The sequence below is a fragment of the Gymnoscopelus braueri genome (assembly GCF_963280865.1).
Source record: "Gymnoscopelus braueri genome assembly, chromosome: 22".
Lineage (NCBI taxonomy): Eukaryota > Metazoa > Chordata > Actinopteri > Myctophiformes > Myctophidae > Gymnoscopelus > Gymnoscopelus braueri.
In genome coordinates this window covers 5,894,842-5,915,582 of record NC_137624.1, presented here as the reverse complement: position 1 = coordinate 5,915,582, position 20,741 = coordinate 5,894,842, and the positions used below count along the sequence as shown (strand labels likewise).

Here is a 20,741-nt window from a genome sequence, read left to right as displayed (position 1 = left end):
GATTGTGCCATTAACCCATTCACACACACATTCATACACCGATGGCAGAGGAAACCATGCAAGGCACCAACCTGCTCATCGGGAGCAATTAGGGGTTCAGCGTCTTGCTCAAGGACACTTCCTCTAGGGGAGCGCCCCAGCCCGGGATCGAACTGGGAACCTTGTGGTTTTCCAGTTCACTCTACCCGGCCACTCTACCCGGCCACTCTACCCCTGAGCCACTGCCGCCCCATTTATAAATCAAAGGTTCTTTTCATATTGAAATTTTATAATTTAATACTTTAAAAAACAAAAGGCACATGTACAGTGTATTTGTATTTGTATAAATTGAATGTTCCAAATAGAAACCTTAATCAAATATTTGAATTCATTTCAAGGTTTTACACTTGTCGACAAATATGGGTCAAAACATCTGTATTGGGTGATCTAACCCGGTGGTTTAACCTTGGGGCTTAAGTGTTTAAATGGATCTGGTCTGAAGAGGGGAAAAACTTTTCCATTTACAGCCTCTCCCCTACAAATATACATCTATTGGACATGTACCCTCAGTTTGGCCTTCTGCCCCTCAACACATGATTTGACCTAATGCTACAGTGGCCTTCATGCCCCGCCCACACTGCCCACAAATGATTGTACCATTTCCTCCTCTACTTCTTTCCTGTCAATATTATGTTTTTTAGACACCAGTGTCTTTTGTTGACATTCTGAATTCTTAACTCTCTCCTCATGCCTATCTTCAAATGAGTCCAGTGACTCTGATTAGTCCTGGGCTGAGCCTGTGTGAACTTTTCAAGGTACAAACATTCATCATTTGTAAATGCATGTACTAAAAATTTTAATAAATTATAAATAATGCAATAAGCCAAATGCAATAAATTATTGCATTTGGCTTTTGTGCCCTCAAAGAACAATACAAAAGGCCTAGCTGGCAAGGTGGCCTTGCCCCTAAAACGATGACATTCCAGTTCTGCCAATATCACTTACTGTATAATCAAATCACTCATCTCTGGGTTGAGTGATGCATGACATGAACATGTCATTACTGTCGGGCAGAAACCTTGTATCTCCATATTTCTGTTTTATTTTATTTTATTTTTATTAATGACCTACATGACTGTCGTGCAAAAGTAGCAGAAACAGACAATCTACAAGCTCACAAGCTTATAGATCAGCTATTTACACTACTTTGGGAATTTTTCTGAAGTGAAAGTGGTTAAGTGTGTGAGTGGGTTTTACAATTATTGAACTAATGAAAGGAGGCATTAACAAGGGCTTGTTACTAAATAGCAACTACATTGGATCCATTGGATCCAAAGTAGTTTCATTCTTTTTTCCATTTCCGGAAACGCCTTTGGACATACAGTGCAGTACAAGGTTTCCACCTGACAGTTAGGCTATGATGTAATAGTATTGTTAAATGGTAAATGATGTATTTATCAAAAGCGCTTTACAATGTACATTACACTCACACACCGATAGCAGAGGAAACCATGCAAGACACCAACCCGCTCATCGGGAGCAGTTATGGGTTCAGTGTCTTGCTCAAGGACACTTCAACACTAACCCAAGGGGAGCCGGTGATCGAACCGAGAACCTCCGAACCGAGAACCTTCCGATCCCCAAGCCGCTCTACAGCCTGAGCCACACGGATATCAAAATACATGTAAATAAGCAACCGTTTTATGTATACAAACGAGTAATGACACACCACCAAAAACCATTGAAATGAAGATATTTATTTTGTAGCTCACCTCTCCATTACATCATCTATATACAGAATGTTTCTATAAGAGACATGTCATCATTCACCTATTGATTTATTGCTACAAGGTATAAATGTCCTTTGGGGTTAGTACTGTACATAATACCATCAAAAGCTGGTAAAAATCATCTGTTGAAATAAAGCTGTCACATGTGGGTGTGACCATATCGTTAAAGGCAGAGCACGGCACTTTGCCCTGTGTTTACATGACGAAACAGTATATACTGTACATTTTATACCCATCATTTCCCTCTACACCAGCAGCCATCAAACAATGGAGTAGTATGATGGTGTTTACCTTCAGAGACACACTACCCTCTCGCTATATTTTGTTGTTTTCACTGGTTGTTTGGTGGCCCCTAAAATGTCGCCAGCTATCAAAACAAACAGTGAAAACACCAAATTACAGAGAGAGGGCAGTGTGTGGCTGTTAACTGCTGGTATAGAGGCAAATTATTGGTAAATTATGTTGGGTAGGGTTAGGTAAACACAGGGCAAAGTTACGTACTATGCCTTTAAACAGAAACACTTGTGCACATGAATAAATGCTATATTCTGTACATCACAGCTACCATACACGTAAAACCCACAACTCCCTCCAAGCCCTTTTTACAGTAAGTAAGGCCCTGAACTTTTTTAATCGCTATGCTTTTTTTTGCACCTTTGCAAGCAACATGACAGATTTACCCATGAACAATGTATTTATGAACAAGGATTGCATACGAGTACATTAAGCAGTGGTGGACAATAACAAAGTACATTTACTTGAGTACTGTACTTTACTTGAGTAAAAAATAATATTTTTTTATACTTGACTTTGACTCCACCACATTTCTAAGGTAAAAAGTACATTACGAATGCCCCATTTCAAATGTAGTGAAAATAGCAGATCTACAACCTCACAACATACCGCATCGCGGCACACATTGTGAGCTTGTCGATCTGCTATTTTCACTAATATTGATTTTATTTTGTATTTTCTTCTGGAAAACCTTAGATCTTTTTTACAGCAATTTGAATACAGCAATGCATTAGAAAATATACTTTGTTAAAGTAGAGCAACATTCACGTGTAATCGAGTAATATTTGATCAAGAGTATCTATGCTTTGACTCAATTTTGTACTTTGTCCACCACTGACATAAAGTAACATTTGATGGCCGTTTAGCTTGAACTAAACTAAAAAACAAAGCTATTCTTGTTAAGTTTGTTCAGAGGCGTCTTAACTGAAAAACATAATTCTAGCCTGGTATATGAATGTATGGATATAGACATCTGTACAGAATCATATGGTATTAGTTTTAATTACTTTAAATTTAAACTGAGGTATTGTGCACACGGATGGCTATTACAGTGATGAGGCTAGCTGCTAGCATGTCTATATGATCATTTTGATCATTTAAAGGATTATGATACCTGATTCTCTTTTTTCCCCAACAACTTGAAAGTACATTTGCCATTACGAGAGGGAGGGGAAATGTAATGTTGAAAAATAGGTGCCAAGACATGATCAAATAAAAAAAAAAGATTACGTATTGAATTGATAAAGAAAAAGCAATATCATTGCTTAATAAAAAAAAAGCCACATTCTTCTCCCGTCATAAAACGGGGTCAAGTTTTTTCTTTTGTTTTGTTCTTTTAACAGTGTAGAAATGTCTACACTAATCGAGTTCAATTGACACTCTGGGTTTTTACCACGTAATCATATTGCCATGCCATCAAAATGATCAAATAAAACTCTAAAGCAGTGGTTCTCAAACCTTTTTTTCTGGATCAGGGTCCCACTTGAACATCTGGAAAGCGTCCGAGGCCCACCCATCTCACCACTTAACACGGCAGCCGTGTTAAGTGGTCAGATGGCTGAACCGTGCGTTTTCAGAGTTTATTTTAAACGATCAGTTAATCGATTGTGTTCTGGCTGGGATAAATGGAACTTACGTAGTAGAGGCTTCTTTAAGTTTGTATTTATCTGAATCACATTGAGAAAAAAAAAATCAGGGTTTTAAAGAAAAAAAATATCCAATTATATATATATATATATTTTTTAACAAATTATTTTACATTAATGTTTTTTTCAAATCAATAAAATCTTAGTGTTTTTCCCACGAGCGGGCCCCGGGCCCACAGGTTGAGAACCACTGCTCTAAACAATAAAGAGCAGGTGACCGTTCCAAAATGACAAGTGGATGAATTCTGTCATTTGTGCAGATTCAAGCAGACAGACATTCTGCAGCCATGGAGTTGTAAACATAATCTGAGGGAGTTCCGCAGCAGGGGGGCTCCCCCTGGTGGTAGCCTTGAGGAACAGCCGTCCCAAATGTCCCCGTTTATTTTTCCCAGACCCCCACACTCTGTTAACCTCACGGAGGTCTAAGTGTTTGTTAGTGGTCGCCGTTGGTGATGGCGTCCGTGGAGGCGGGCATGCGGGGCATCTTCTTAGCTGGGCTGGGGATGTGCTGGAGGCAAGAAGAGAGAAGACATTATAGAGGTGCAACAGTTAATCGAACCAATCATGAAAAATAATCAAGTTTAATAATCAATTTGTTATCAAGCCACAGACTCCCTCACCAGCTGACTTTGCTGGCCTGCCAGATTGGGGGGATTCAGATTGTGGAGATTTCTAACCAGTTTAGCACGTTTTTAACCATTTTTCTTTTAAGTGAGACTAAAACCACACTCAAAAAACTAAAACCACTCAAAAAGAAAAATCACCACAATCTGAGTCCTCTAAATCTACTTACCTGGCCTGCCAGATTATTGATTTAAAATTATATATTCTTTAGAGTTATTTTTTTTATTTTCATGCAATAGCAAAGAATTGCAAAAATAGCCAATATACAAGTGAACAATGCGTCATAATGCGACATGTTGTGAGCTTGAAGATCTGCTATTTGCAATATTTTGCGGGACATGCAACATGATGAAGTATAAAATAGGGCTTTAGTGGCTAATCAGACTAATCATTTTTGTTCATTATAACAAAAAGATTGTTTTTTTTTTCATATTGTAAAAAATAAATAATAATACATGCTTGTCGATTAATCGAAAGAATAATCTGGAAAAGAATCGCTAGTTGCAGACCATTGCACTGTTGCTAGCACCTCTTGTACATACGTAGCTTTCATTGACGTTGGCTCCTTGCTCTAAATGTTCTAGATGATTCACTGTAATAAAACGTAATATTATGCATTATACCACCGTGCCTTTGTTGTGTCCCTTATCCCTATAGACCCAGAGAGGGTCGTAACAATTGGAGGGGACAACGCTAGGTGATCGTACCTCGGTGGTTGTCTTAGAGTTGAGCAGTGCTGCTTCGGGGTGAACGTTCTCCTTATCGTGGGAACGCCTGGCGTACGTCCTGCGGTGCTGCTCGTCAATGCGTGTCAGGTACCATGTCCCCGGGAAGAGCTCGTCCACTGGGCTCTGCGGTACGTAGCTGGCTGCAGACGGAACACAAACCTTTAAAACCGTGCTTCTCCAACTGTTTCATATCAAGGACCCCCATAAGGACCCCCATAATTGTAAACAAACGGCTATTTCCAGGTACAATGTCTGTAGATATTTACAATATAAAATAGAGTGTCCAGAACATTAGCTATGTCTAGTTTGTTAACCTGTGGAAATTCAGAACAAAACAATACAATTCAAAAAATGTGTCCAGTTCTTCCAGAAATAAGGTTAATGAATGATACTGCCTGTGTTATCTACTCAGAAATGCGTCTTCGTTAGGTGATGTCATGATGATTCTGTCTATGTCAATATTATTTTTATGTTGCATCACTTCCTTTTATTATTTTTGTCCCCGGAAAAAGACTAGAAGCTAGAAGAGTGATATTGAGACCCGCTTTGATGTGCATTGTAAATGTGTTGACTATCAGTTTCTAATCAATGGAGCAACTATTTAAGATATCTCACCTATATTTAGAGTTCATGGCAAGGTGACCTAAACTTCTACCATCTAGGTAACCTTTGCTTTAAAGAGCATCCATTTTCAACCGTATCCTCATATAACTGGTCCTCACTAATGCTCATTATAAGAAGCACCATTTCTACTCACTCTGTGTCTCAGAGGACTGTGGACAGTTCAGAAACCTGCCTACCAGCAAGAAAATTTTCAGAGCAGATTTCAGACATTTTCAGACCTTCAACTTCTATTTCAGCATGCTAACTTTCCAGGAAGAAGAAAGGCTGCAGTTTCTATTAGCTTGGAATCTCCATTTAGGATGCCACTGGTAGACAGGTTTCTGAACGGTCCACAGCCCACCAGAGAGAGCGAGTAGAAATGCCAATTATGAAGGTTGAAAATGGGTGAAGTGTTCCGTTTAGTGTTTAAATGTTAGCTTAGGGATAGCCTATGTTCTAACTAGTGGTGTGAGCTGGTAACAGCAGATTCCTACCCAGGTGGTGGGTCTCTTCTCGCAACTTCATGTTCTCAGCGAACACGGCCGGAGACACCTTCCTCCGCGAGTCCAGACGATCCTTCAGGTCGCTGAGGCTGGCCACCAGCTTGTCCAACGCAGAGCCTGCACACAAATACATCCAATAAGTCATCACATTTAAGTGAAATTCTTTGGTAAACCCATTAAGACCGGGAACGCATCTGTGCCATTTTAAGATTTCTTTGGCTATTCAAAAATAGCAGTTTTACAAGCTCATAGTGCGGCACCGAGTGCCGCGCTATGAGCTTGTAGATCTGCTATTTTTGAAAAAATGGTGATTTTTTTTGCAAATCTTTGAATATATATATACATTTTTAACTCAAATCTTTGCTTCTGGTGTCCCTGGAACAAAATATTTTGAGATGAGGTCCGGGGACAAATACATATAATTTTGGGGGTCCTTGACATGAAAGATATTTGAGAACCAGTGATTATAGCAACATGAGTAAAAAAAAAACTGTTAGGATTTAGAAGACATTTTTAAAATCCCCAGAAGCAAAGATTTGAGTTAAACATGTTTGCTTTGAAAAAGAAATATATATATTCAAAGATTTTCACGATAAAAAAAATAAATAGCAGATCTTCAAGCTCATAGCGTGGCACTTGGTGCCAAAATGAGCGTATATCTGCTCATTTTGAATAGCCAAAGAAATCACACACACAGATGCGTTCCCGGTCTTAATGGGTTAAAACAAATGTTTTTTTCGTTAAAAAGTAAAAGCTCTATGAAATCATTCATATAGATTGTTTGTTCGCCCAGTTTCTCCAGCTTTTTAGTAAACGCAACATACATTTTCAGGTGGGTCATCAATTTCATCCAATCAGGAGAGAGAACCCACTCATAGCGTTCCAGTTAAAATTTTTGTTTCATCAGTTTCAATTTCACGTTTATCCTGTATCCTGGATGAGTTCTCTCTTCTGACTGTATGAAATTGGTATCCCAACCTGAATAAGTATGTTTAGTAAAGAGGTGGAAGCATGAGGTGTGTATTATTTTATTGTCACATAATGTAACGGACGCAATGCACTGGGGTCGAGTTGGGGTCGATTTGGGAATCACAAGAATGCATTTGTTGTGGTGAACTCACCAGGCGTGCAGTCCTGCGTCACGGTGACAGAGTAGAGCGTAGCGGCGAACCCAGATCCGTAGGAGAACAGGCCGATTCTCTGACCCGTTAACTGCTGGAGGGTGTGTCTGATGGGAACAACACAGGACAGGATATAGTCACACTTGAACAACTCTAATTTACGTTCTTACTTGTGTACAAAACTATACATTGCAGTTGTATTCCATTTTTTTAAATATTGTAGGCCTACTGTCTGGTTTCTTCCTCAATAGACATATCATCCACCTATTGTGTGAGTTTTGGTGAGCTGGGCTTCACTGTGCGAGGACAGAGGCCAGACCGCCGTACAGACATGTTGTGTGTTGTGTCGTGTTGTCTTACGGTACACAAACACTACAAGATAACCAGGTGTATTTGGTGTAGAGAAAGGCGGGATGTGTGTGGAAGGGCCCGTTCGCTAACCCAGTTTAGATCGGGAGCGATTATCGGGCACGATTACCCTCTAGTGTGAGCGTTCACAGATCCAAACTTAAGCCTACCGATTTGCTCACAAGACGTTCGGGGCCGACCCGATCGTTTTCAAACATGTTTGATATTTATCTGGATAATCACTATAGTGATCAACCGCTCTTCACCACTGCAAGTTTAACTGGCTCCGTTTGTCGTTTACATCTGCTACCACTCAGCTTCTGCTTCCACATGTGATTCACGTGAGGTGGATACAAATCTTGTAGCATGTTTAAGATCATCTTATAAAATATATAGCGTAAAATAAGATTACATAGTGATGCTACTAGATTTACAAATCGTTTAAGATTTTCAAAGTCATGTAAACCAGCTTTGCTGTGCAAGGACGGGCGTGAGGCATCCAGGCTGGGTGTGTGTACATGTTGTGTAGTTGTGTGGTAGTACGTACTGTGCTAGTACAGAGGCGAGGCATCCGTATACGGACGGTGTGTACATGTTTCCGTTCTGGTTGGAGACCAGCAGAGATAGTTTGGTCTTCTGTTCAAACAGCTCAGCGCTAGCCTTCATGAAGGCCTTCTCCACGTCACGGTCAAAGTACGTCTCCTCTGGCTTCACCTTCCTGAGGAACACACAGACACAAATGATTTTAACCACTTGCACTAAATATCACATCGACACTTCACTAAATATCTACACCGAAATAGCAGATATACAAGCTGGGTTCGACCAGGTTTCGACTCTCGGGTAGGACATAAAAATGGATTTCAGCTCATGCAATATAGTTTACGACTTCTGTTATGTTTACATCTTGTAAGTTCAACCACATATGTCACAGTTTGTCCCCAACGCGATTAGACATACAGCATAACATAAAAAAGAGAACTCTTAGATATTAAGGGTTTGATTCCGTTCAGAAAAATAATTGGAAAACTCAAAAAAAGGTGAAGGTACAAGACTGCATATTAGGTTTGTGGGTAGTGAAGTATTTCTCCATGACATGGTGAATTAAACATGTTTTTCTTACAACTAGACTGATTGTAAACAGACATGTGGCTTCTAAAAGGAGCATATAGCATCATTTCTTACAACATTAATAATACATTTATATAACAATTTAACCTGTTTCTATCCTGTGCCTTTACTTTTTTCTCCTGCTCTTATTCTACCTCTATCTAACAAAAACTATTAAATAGTGGAGAGTGTATGAGAAAACTAATTTCACCCACTTCTTTACACCTGCAAACCTGGGGGATGAGACAATAAAAGCTGATTCTGATTCTGTAGTACCCTCCTCTCACCACAGGGTGTCACCCTAGTCCTTTATTTATAGATGTATGCATGTTTGAATGATTTGGTTCTTCTATATAGAGAATATTTCATATATATATATATATATATATATATATATATATATATATATATATATATATATATATATATATATATATATATATATATATATATATATATATATATATATATATATATATATATATATATATATATATATATCCCATTAAGACCATCTGTGTAACCACTTTAACCATTATTTTACTTTGGCTATTCAAAAATAGCAGATATACAAGCTCATAGCACGGCACTCAGTACGTTTTTTCCAAAAACTGTTAGGATTTAGAAGACATTTGTAGAGTCCCCCCAGAAGCAAAAATTTGAGTTAAAAATGTTCGCTTTAAAAAAATATATATATTCAAAGATTTGCACACATTTTCACGATTTTTCAAAAATAGCAGATATACAAGCTCATAGTGCACTATGAGCTTGTATATCTGCCATTTTTTGAATAGCCAAAGAAATCTTAAAATAACACAGATGCGTTCCCGGTCTTAATGGGTAAAGAGATTTGACTTCCGAAAATATGAATCGGATCAATTTGAATGGCCATATGGGCGTGCCAGGTAAGTGCTTGGCAGCTAATTGCATCATGGGAAAGGGTCCGTGGCCAAATGCATATCAAATGAGGGGTCATTGAAACGAAACAAAGGTTGAGATATACAGTACAGTACCTGAAGGCCTCCAGGCCAGCGAAGGGTCCCGTTTGGGTGTCGGGGTTGGGGTGTCCCAGGAAGTCGTTCATCATGAGGCGGGCCAGAGACTTCTGCACCAGCTTACAGTACGGAGAGTGAAACACCACGTAGCCGAAGTCCTCCAGGCTGAAACGCCTGTCCAAGCCCTCTGAAAACAAAACAAACAACCAATCAAAAACTATGCCTCACGACAGTGCTGAAAGAAACGCCCGTCGAAATTTCAATGTAGGTATTTAGCAGAGGCTCTTATCCAGAGTGACTTAAAATAAGCAAGGTAAACACGTACATCAAATGTATAGAGACAGTGTAGTGCCTCAGTAAACTAGGATCATAGGTAAACCAAGAACCTATAGCATCAGTCTAAATAATATAGTATCAAAATGACAATATGTACAAAATATAGGATACCAGGTAAATAATGAACCTAGCATCAATCCCATAACATGCTACTGCTATTTCTGATCTTGTATGATATCATGAACCATCCAGACCAAACCATTCAGAAGAAAGGTCTGCTTTCTGTCTCTATGACCACAAATAAACATGGGGAAGCATTTCATTTGTATGCACCACGTATCTGGAACAAACTCCCAGAAAACTGCAGGTCCGCTTCTTTCTTTTAAAACACAACTAAAGATCTTTCTGTTTGCTGCTGCCTTTGATTGAGTTATTTTTCTTTTTCTCTTTTCTTTTCTCTTCTGCACTGTAACTGTATCTATTCATTTTTACTTATTTTGTTTTATTGGCTTCTTTTGTCCTAATGTCATTGTATAATTGTGTTTCCTTTTTGAATTGAATTGAATAGCCGTGTTGAAATGTGCTATACAAATAAAACTGCCTTCCCTATGTCTATCTAATCTAAATGACATTTTGAACATTGTGGCCAAGAAAAAAACAAAAGAACAAGTAACAAAAACATGAGAACAAATGACCAAATATGCTTACAGTAGCAAACATATAAGTACTCATTATGCAGAATGGCCCATTTCACAATCATATAATTGGATAGTAATTAGTGAAGCATTAATGTGCTCATCACAGGTGGGGCTGATTTTAATTACTTAATGAGCTGCTGGGTAGATTAACCTAAGTGGAGTTAATTCATTGCTCTATGTGTTGCACTGTAGATTTATCGCGTTGAGCGTCCCTATTCTGGGGCAAAGAAACAGAGAAAGTAGCTGAACAACAAGCTCACAACGGGTCACGTTGCAAGCTTGTGGATCTGCTATTTTTAAGTGTTAAAAAAACAAAAAAGACGTTTGCCTAGAAAGACAGGAAAGACCAGAAAGTTTTCAGCAAAAAAAACTTTTCTGGCAAACTGTTGTAGCTCACATCCGTTCAGAAGGTTTAAGTGGTTATAAATCTGTAAACATCAGCTGCATAATTATCAATACCGATGTCGTCAAAAAAGGTCAAATAATGACCGATACAGTCATGTCGGTCTCTGGTAGGGATGGGACGATAATCGTTATTATCGTTTATCGTGATAAAAAAAACGCTCACAATAGTCGCAGAGATTTTAAGTTATCGTGAAATTGTCCTCCATCATACAACTAGGATTAATTCGCTTTTGTTGGACTGCAAATTCAGTACAACTTCCAAAAATAGCCGATCTACAAGCTCACAACTCGTTGCGTTGCAACGCGTTGTGAGCTTGTAGATCTGCTATTTTTGGCTAACGTTCCCCCCCAGAATAGAGAAGCTTGGGGTTCAAGTGGTTACAACAAAAGTGCCATTTTAAGTTTTTAAGTATATTTTGATCATCGCGATAATATCGTTAATCGCGAAAGAAATTGCCACGATAATCGTGACATGTCATTTTCATTTCGTCCCATCCCTAATCTCTGGCAAAAATGGCGTCGGTTTTGTGATCTGTGTGGGTGGTGGTGAACCGGGCGTTCCGTCTCACCTCGTTGCCACTGAGCGTGGATCTTGTTGCGGTACAAGGAGTAGCAGCGGTCCAAGGCACTGAGGTAGCATTCGATGGACAGCTTGCCGTCCACCACGGGGTACTCCGACAGCATGTCTGGCTTGTAGAAGTCGTAGGCGTGCTGCATGTGTGTCGCCCGCAGACCTGCGGAAAACATCACGGTACATCCGTTCATTTTCCATTTCATCATGGGTTAGCTGTAGTGTCAATGTAATTCTCAATAATCATTTTATAAAATCGCTTAAGTCAATTAATTTGATTAACTTATTAAGTACAATGGACCACAACTTTTAACTGTACTACTTGTACTGTTAATAATCTTGTTAATAAAGTATTCAATCAATCAATCAATCAAACAGTTGCACCCCTAGTGTGGACTGTAGTGTATTGGGGATGGGATGCACTGACCTCGGTCGAAGATGAGAGGAGCGTCGGGTCCCACCAGCATGGCCACCGCTCCGGCGCCGCCCGTGGGCCGGGCGCTTCCTGTGGCGTAGACGGCGATGTCCCCCGCTACCACCAGAGCATAGCGACCTAGACCAGCACAACGAGAGAGAGGACACAATGTCTTTAGTTTAGAACAAGAGACGTCTCTCCTCCAGAATTCTGCACTGACTAACTAGAGATGGCAGAAACCTCCTATTTCCATATTTTTACCTTTTCTTTTCTTCTCGTAAATGAATGTCCTGCTTGATGCTATAGTGTCACACAAAAGTATCAAAAATAGCAGACCTGCTTGTAGATGTGCTATTTTTTCATTTGAATGCTGAAAAGTAACAGTTTTGGACATTTGGCGGCCGGTGGATCACAGCCATGTCACCATAAACAAACCCGATACGCCCTATTATAAGGGCGCATCGGGTTTGCCATAGATCCGACCGCTATGCCCATATATACCCATATATGGGACCAACCGACTTCAAACCCAGCGGGCTCACCGGCAAGGAATCGAGGGAGTGCGATGCCGGGCCGTTGGGTCATTCGGATATTCGGTTGTCTAGAACCGCAGATCCAACCGATATGCCCATACAGTATTATGGGCATGCCAATATATGGCCATATTATACTGATGACATCAGGGATCTCCATATTCAGTATATGGGCATAATAAAATGGACACAGGTAGACAGGCAGATACAGAGATCTCCATATATGGGCACAACGGGTACTCTGATAAAGCCTGCGACACTATGATGCAGACATATCGGTCGGATCAGCGGTGCCGGTGAGACATAAATGGGAACCTCTACTAACTTAAATATACTAAGAAATGACTGACAATAACTGCAACCAATAATCAAAATAAATAATGTACTACGGTCAAAACAGGACATATAATGAATAACTTTATACTTTCGAAAATGTCTAAAAAACAGCAAAAAAAAAAGAATCCAGCTTTTTTTTAATCCTCACCGTCCCAGGAGCTGGACTCCACCCAGTTGACGGCGTTGAAGAGCGCGGCCGTGCCGCCGTAGCAGGCGTTGGTGGTGTCGATGCCCTCCACGTCCGTGTTCCCGCAGTCCTCGAACAGCTGCATCAGCACCGTCTTCACCGACTTGGACTTGTCCACGATGGTCTCCGTGCCCACCTCCAGGCGGCCCACGCTGTCGTACGCCAGCCGGCTGGCCTCCATCAGCCGCTGCACGGCCGTGAGGCAGAGCGAGTTGATGTCCTCGCGGTCGCCGCAGAAGCCCATGCGCGCCTGGCCCAGGCCCACCGTGTACTTGCCCGCCGAGGCGCCGTCGAACGCCTCCAGCTCCGCCTGGTCCACGTACTGCGAGGGGAAGTACACCTCCATGGCCAGGATGCCCACGTCCTTGGGCCACGCGTTGTTCGCCTGGCTGGCGCCGGGCATCGATCCGGGCATTCTGTGTCTGTTGGTGGGGGGAAGAGAGAAAGAACGGGACGTTTAAATAGAGCCGAGAGGCGAGATGACTTTGAATCGATATGACTGAAAAATTCAGTGGTGGAAAGGGTACTCAAATGTTTTACTTTAAGTAAAAGTATCGATACTGCAATGTGGAAGTACTCTGTTACAAGTGAAAGTCCGGAATTCTAAATTTACTTGAGTAAAAGTTGTTGTTTGAAAATGTTTGAAAATAGCAGATATGTTTGAAAATAGCAGATCTACAAGCTCACACCGCGTCGCATTGTGAGCTTGTAGATCTGCTATTTTCAAATAGCCTATGTATAAAATAGGGCTGAAGTGGTTAATGTATGTTTTATATTATAATAATTTATATCTGCAAAGTAACTAGTAACTAAAGTTTTCAAATAATTGTAGTGTACCTAAAATTTTACTTTTAATTAAGTACAGTACTTGAGTGAATGTACTTAGTTACTTTACACCACTGCTGAAATCAATATCAATATCTCTGCTCAACGCTGTGTCCGCTGCAATGTTCTTAGAACCTGTGTTCCTCTTAAGAACCTGGACAGATGTATCCCAAGTCAAGTGGCTTTGTGCTCAAACTACTACTAAAACTGGTAACGAGAGGCCTCTCATAATTATGCATTTAGCCATTATGTCCGATCGGGTCATCACGATGAAGGCATGACGTTAACTTTAAACCATAACCGTATATGGATATCCACATCATCTCTACGACTAAATATGGTGTATGTGACGACCAATCTGTCTGAGACCATTCATGACGCCTGTCCCTAAGGTGTCAGCCCATGACCATATTATGGGCCAACCATGTCCAAATAATGGACCATTGTAAAAAGCAAAAAAAAAAGTGTTTTAGTGCCTTCAAATACAAACTATAACTTTACAGTGTTTATCTAGGCATATACGCATTGATTGATTGATTGATTACTTAATTAGTCAGAAATGTAAACAGCACAGAGATACAGTAAGACATTTGGGCTAAAAGGATAACACAAAAACGTCCTGGGAACTTGTTTCCATTGTGGTCCTATGTATTCAATTCATGAACATAGCATATTAACACATTTAAACATGGCTTAAAAACATGCATGCTACTTGGCAATGCGTTTTGAGTAACAACTCGTCCTTGGGCAGCAACGGTAGGCGTGTGCAAACTCTGCATGTTTTTAAGACATGTTTCATGTTTGTGTTCACGTGCCGAGATAATGCTTTTTTTTTGCATTGCACATTGGTCTCCCTCCTTGTCTGTTTTGCCATGGATATGAATGGCAGTCTACAATAATATTTTTTTTTAAAACTACATGAACCCTAGAGTCCCTATTCTGAGGCAAACGTTCAGCAAGAATAGCCCATTTACAAGCTCACAACTCCACAATCAAAACCACATCAAAGACAAGCATAAACACCTGGTATGCATGCGTATTACTCAGCCTCTGATTGAACAACAGACCAAGGTGAGGCAGACACATACCAGGTCAGGTGTGTATGCTAGTCTTTGATGAGGCTTGGATTGTGTGACATTCAAGCGTCATCACCAGTGTTGCCAAGTCTGCTTATTATAAACGGGCTTGTTTTGTCTGTAAAGTCGCTCGTAAATATATTGGTAGTTCTGGGTTGTTTTTTTTAGCCCGTTTCTAAAGTGTAGTTGCTCATTTGGGCTTGTTTCCTAATGTCGTTTAAACCAGTGGTTCTCAAACATGTCAAGCACCCCCAAAATGTATACGCATTTGTCCGCGGACCCCCATCTGAAAATATACTGTGCCAGGGACCTCCATACACGATTTGTGTTGTTAAAATGTTTAAAAAAGCTCACAACATCAGCTATTTTCAAATAGGCAATGTATATTCTTCTGCCTACACATATGGCATGTCCTAGTATGAGCGAATAGGAGAAGGGGATCAACGTCACGTGATTCCCTTGTTTGACCCGGCAAAAACCCGGATGTGAGTCTCAAAGAATATGATTATTGGCAGAATCGCGTAAAGTTTAGAATATTTGGCGGTCCCGTTGTCATTTCTCACAAGATCGGTGGTTGTTGCAATGACCTGCACTACAATACTTCAGCATATGTTGCGCTATGACGAAATGAACCCATAAAATGTAACAATGTGTACATTCCGTAATGCAATTCCAATGGTGAAAGCTGTGCTGTTTCACCCGGTGAAGGAATGGCGGATTCAGCCACACCCCGAAATACCCGTATGTCTGTCTCAAAGAATACCTGTAGGGTTCAAGAGGTAAAACTAATGTAATGGTCGCTTCATTTGGGCTTGTTTTTGTAGACCGGGGACACTTGTTTCTCTTGCGACATCTGGGTCTGGCAACACGGCTCATCACATGCACACACCCCCTGTTAGTGTGCACTCTGAGTCAAACCACAGTTTGGTTGTAAAAACAACAACATTTTAATGCTTTAGAACAGTGGTTTTCAACCTTTTTCATGCCAAGGACCCCTAAATTGACTCCATCTGAAAATGTTTTGTGCCAGGGACCCCCAGAAACAAAGATTTGAGTTAAAAATGTTGTTTTAAAAAAATATATATATATATATTCAAAGATATGCACACATTTTCAAGATTTTTCAAAAATAGCAGATCTACAAGCTCATAGTGCGGCACTCGGTGCCGTGCTATGAGCTCCCCAATGAGCCCCTATGAGCCCCCCAAGGGCCACTGGTGGTCCCCGGACCACTGGTTAAGAACCACTCACTGCTTTAGAGCAGCAGCAGTGGTGTGTTCTACCATGGTACGCTGTATATGCCGTATGGCCTGCAGATGTTTTTCGTCGCCACCGTATACATTCTAAAACAGTTCGACGGCATATCTGATACATTGATACGCATCTGATACGATGCACCCAGGTGGCTAGGCTGGGGGGACAGCAATAGAGCGTGCCAACGTGTCGTCACCACGGGGGCGTGGCATTGGGCAATGTTAAGTCAACCTGGTTTTTACCCCTCAAAGATGTCCGCCGCTACCAAAAGACACTTGTTGACGCCCCCTTCAGGATTTTTGGCACGCTCTATTCACCTGTTTCCTAGGCTGTGTGTTTTCCACTTCCTGTCGATTTCATTGGACATCATTGGTCATCTGACCAGTTTCGTTGGATTTCATTGGATCAAATCGACAGGAAGTGGAAAACACAGCCTGGGAAACAGGTGAATACAAACAGCAAGAATGTGGTCTGACTATAGTCTAACTCTGAGTTGATGGTTTATCATGTGTGTGGCTATTGTTCTTGAGGTGATAATTAATGGCTACTGGTGAAGGAATTCACACATTTCAACGACCTGCCATTCTCTTTATTGAACGTAGGTCACTGAACAATTGAATACTTCATTAGTATTCAAATTACGGGTCATAGCACAGCATAATCTTGAATCTTCAATACAGTTTGTCTTCAATGCCAAGTTCATACTATTCTGTAATAGATACAGGAATGCTTGCTGTTAACACTGCTATTATATCTGATAAGCCTAACCAGCATTTATTTATAACAATCCCTGCACTTCTATGGTAATACAAAAAAATGAAAATGTATCTAAGGCTAAAAGCAGCTCCGAAGTGGTTGAGTTACAGGGTGATTAACATTAGAAACAGTAGAAAATCAGTACAAAGCATATTGTAAGTGTACTCAGTGTTACTGTGAAACTGGGCCTGAGTGGGCCCGGCCGAGTTTGTGAGGGGCAGAAACTGTATTTTCTTTTTACATTAATTAATTATACGCGCGTGCGTGCCGTGCGTGTGGGAGGAACTGGGGGGGGGGGGGGATCTATAACACACCACTGAGCAGCAGCAGGGTTCCCAAACTTTTCAGCTCAAGACCCAAAAGATACACTTGTTGTCTCCCCAAGACCCAAATGTACAAACATACATAATTAATCAATTAAGCCCTATTTCAAAAAATGGTGAAAATAGCCAATCTACAAGCACTCCTGATGCAACACATTGTGAGCTAGATCAACTATTTGAAGAAAAAAAAGTCGGGGGGGGGGGGGCAGGGGTCCACAGTCTACAACGTTAGTTAATGTGGGGGTCCTCCGCTTGGATAAGCACTGTGTTACGCCACAATCAGTGGTGTTGAGGTTGGAGGACAGGGTGACACCATCACCATCAGAGCTGTGAGATAACAGATGAGTAGGTCAAAGGTCACCCTGATCCTGCAGCTCAAGGCTACACACACAACAAACCTTTCACCCAGTTCCTGTAGTCCTCAATCTGACAGACAGACAGACACACGAGCCTTTTAATCATTGACATCACCGTTCATTCATCACCGCATGTTATTGACAAAAACACAGTGACATTACTCATGACACATGTGGATTAGCATCCACTCCAGGCTAACGTTAGCCTGCCTGGTAGGGAGGCTAAACAAGCAATCGGATGCATTGATCAAGCCAGCCTGTTCACCTGATCACCAATATTGATCGCCAGAACCTTTCTTTCAACTCGATCGACCCCAGGAACGGGCCAGTGTAAGAACCGGTAAAACTCAACCCATAGGATAGAACCCGGCGACCTCCATGGCAATGTTAACATATACGATTGTAGGAGCGATCTGACGGCTCTAAACTATATACAACGTGGACCGGGGACACGAACCTGGCCGAAGAGACGCTGATCGGAACCGGTTAATCGACGTTATTGATGGTTATTGATGATCGATGCTCTCCTCAAGTCCATTCAGCAACCTGACTCTGACTGAGCTGTCACTAGCCTGTTTGGTGTCACATCGAAATGCGTCCCCCCAACAATACTAGCAAACTACTTCAAGTTCTACCATTATTATTATTATAGCCTACATTATAGTCAATTAACGTTGCTAGTTTAGTCAAGTTATACATACAAATAAAACAATTTGTCGTCTTCTAAATCTCAGTAAAACAAAGATTTCTGGTTGTTGTAAAAGTCATTTAATTGCCTTTATTAATGACCAATATGATTTATTGTGATATGTGATATTATCAAATAAAGCTGCATAATAACAGTACTAGTGGGGCATTAAAAGCTAACAAATATTTGACTTCATGAAAACCGCTGTCTGCGGCAAGGTTTTCATTTCTCTGACTTAAAAAACAAACGTGTTTCCGTCCGGACACAATAGCCGTCTGACCAGCTTCCGCCTGGACTTCCCATTCAAGCAAACACAACTTTTTTTTAATGAAATAAATAAATTCACGTTTTTTATCATCATTATTACTATTGACTCTCAGCTGGTGAACTGTGTACTAGAAATAACTATACAAAATATATAGAAACGATCATAGTCTGTAAAACGTAAGATATCATCGCTTTTTATTGTCTTTAATAAAATAAAAAAAATAATAGTAATAATAATACATTTTATCTGTAACGCACTTTATATTTGAACCAAATCTCAAAAAGATTTTAAAATAATAATAAAAACAATTAAATTAATAATATTCTGATCAATTCAATGGTCAACTAATACACAGATAAGAAAAGTTTAAAACGTTTAAAATAATAATAATAATAATAATAATAAACAATCACTGTAGTGACAAAAAACATGGTTCCATAGTCCTATTTGAATCAGCATGCATTTTATTTAAGGATTTAAGGAATTTGTTTTTTTTTATATTTCACCGTCGTTTAGCTGCCTATAAATAACTGTAAATTATTTCCTCTCTGAAGGGGTACACATGGAACCAAATGGACCCGCAAAAAACAACAACTCCACCAGGACTTTTTTTGTGAAAATTCTTTTAGACTAAAGTGCATGACTGTACTCATGCTGTTTACATTTCTGTCCAATAAATGTTCAATAAATCAATCAATCAATCAATCAACATATACAAATTAACAAGCAATTCACTCACCTGGAAAAGTTGGAATGTATCCTAAAAAAAAAACTTATAATAAAATAAAACAAAGGTGTGTGTTGTGATGATCCAGTTAAAACCTTTAAACAGCTCTAATCTGCTGCTCCTCCAAATCTATTTATAAGGACCTGCCTGGCCCCGCCCCGTCCCGCCCCCTCGTGCACCCCTCCGTCCAATCAGCGTCTCCCGTCGCCAGTGGTGGAAAGTAACTGAGTACATTTACTCAAGTACTGTACATAAGTCCAATTTTGAGGTATTTCTTGCGTTATAATAATAATACTATAATACATACCATTTATATAGTGCTTTTCTAGGTACTCAAAGTCGTTACTGGAGTATTTCCAGTTTTATGTACTTTAAATTTTACTCCACTACACACAATATTGTACTTTTTACTGCACTACAATTATTTGAAAACTTTAGTTACTAGTTACTTTGTAGATTTGGATTATTATTACAAAACATACATTAACCACTTCAGCCCTATATACATTTCAGCCATTTGAAAATAGCCGGTCTACAAGTGATCGTGATGATGTGTCCAAGTTTGTGCATCAGTTGATGTTTTATTAATTTAACAGTACATTTTGATGCCAATACTTTAGTATTTTTTACTCAAGTAAATATTGAATTCCGGACTTTTACTCAGCAGAGTATGTCTACATTGCAGTATCGATACTTGTACTTAAGTAAAACATTTGAGTACTTTTTCCACCACTGTCTCCTTCAAGATCAAAACACCCGACCCCGCCCCCCTCTCCCTCGCTCTCTCTCGTCCAACCAATCAGACGCCGGGGAGAGAAGAGGCCATGGCGCCGTGGTGCAGGCCCGGCTCGGCCAATGGGGAGAGGCCGACGGCATATGGTGAGAGAGGCTTCGCCAATCGGAGCGCCGCAGTGATTCTCACTGGCGATATGGTGTGTGCGTGGGGCATAGACCTGCTTCACAATGATGAAGAAGGTGATGATGATGATGATGGTGGACCTGAGGAGGCGTCGCCATGGCGACCTGGGGGGGAGGGGGGAAGGGGGGGGGGCTCCTGTTGCTTCAAGGTTGAACTCAACTCACTGTCCATACATTCAGTGGTGGAAGAAGTACTCAATTTTTTTACTTTCTGTTACAAGTAAAAAAGTCTGGCATTCAGAATTTACTTTGGTAAAAGTGCAAAAGGGTATTGGCATCAAAATATACCTAAAGTACTAAAAGTAAAAGTACTCTTATGCACAATGTCCCATTTCAAGTTTTCAAAATGTATACAAATCTTTTGAAAATAGCAGATCTACAAGCTCAC

General features: G+C 40.4%; 1 protein-coding gene across 3 annotated transcripts; it reads right to left on the bottom strand.

Annotated features, from left to right (window-relative positions):
• Window positions 1-1,720: 1,720 nt before the first annotated feature.
• On the bottom strand, window positions 1,721-19,531 carry hmgcs1 (3-hydroxy-3-methylglutaryl-CoA synthase 1 (soluble)). Of its 3 annotated transcripts, none has more exons than XM_080420042.1 (10): window positions 19,448-19,531; window positions 13,124-13,584; window positions 12,119-12,244; window positions 11,690-11,854; window positions 9,760-9,928; window positions 8,184-8,354; window positions 7,289-7,395; window positions 6,159-6,284; window positions 5,041-5,201; window positions 1,721-4,217 (listed from the first exon to the last, which is right to left on the bottom strand). In XM_080420042.1, exons 2-10 carry the CDS (start codon window positions 13,575-13,577, stop codon window positions 4,143-4,145), a joined length of 1,554 nt encoding a protein of 517 aa, XP_080276168.1. In that variant the 5' UTR covers window positions 13,578-13,584; window positions 19,448-19,531; the 3' UTR covers window positions 1,721-4,142. The 3 variants fall into 3 exon arrangements, with proteins under 3 accessions (XP_080276168.1, XP_080276169.1, XP_080276170.1); XM_080420043.1 differs by lacking the exon at window positions 19,448-19,531 and adding an exon at window positions 18,210-18,320; XM_080420044.1 differs by lacking the exon at window positions 19,448-19,531 and adding an exon at window positions 18,181-18,287 and having other exon boundaries at window positions 13,124-13,578.
• Window positions 19,532-20,741: the final 1,210 nt, after the last annotated feature.

Coding starts and splice junctions, on each gene's coding strand:
- hmgcs1 (XM_080420042.1), bottom strand. CDS start 13,577: ATGCCCGGATCGATGCCCGGCGCCAGCCAGGCGAACAACGCGTGGCCC. Junction 11,855..12,118: donor TCCTCTCATCTTCGACCGAG/GTCAGTGCATCC, acceptor TGTTTTCCGCAG/GTCTGCGGGCGACACACATG. Junction 4,218..5,040: donor ACTCTAAGACAACCACCGAG/GTACGATCACCT, acceptor TCTTGCCTCCAG/CACATCCCCAGCCCAGCTAA.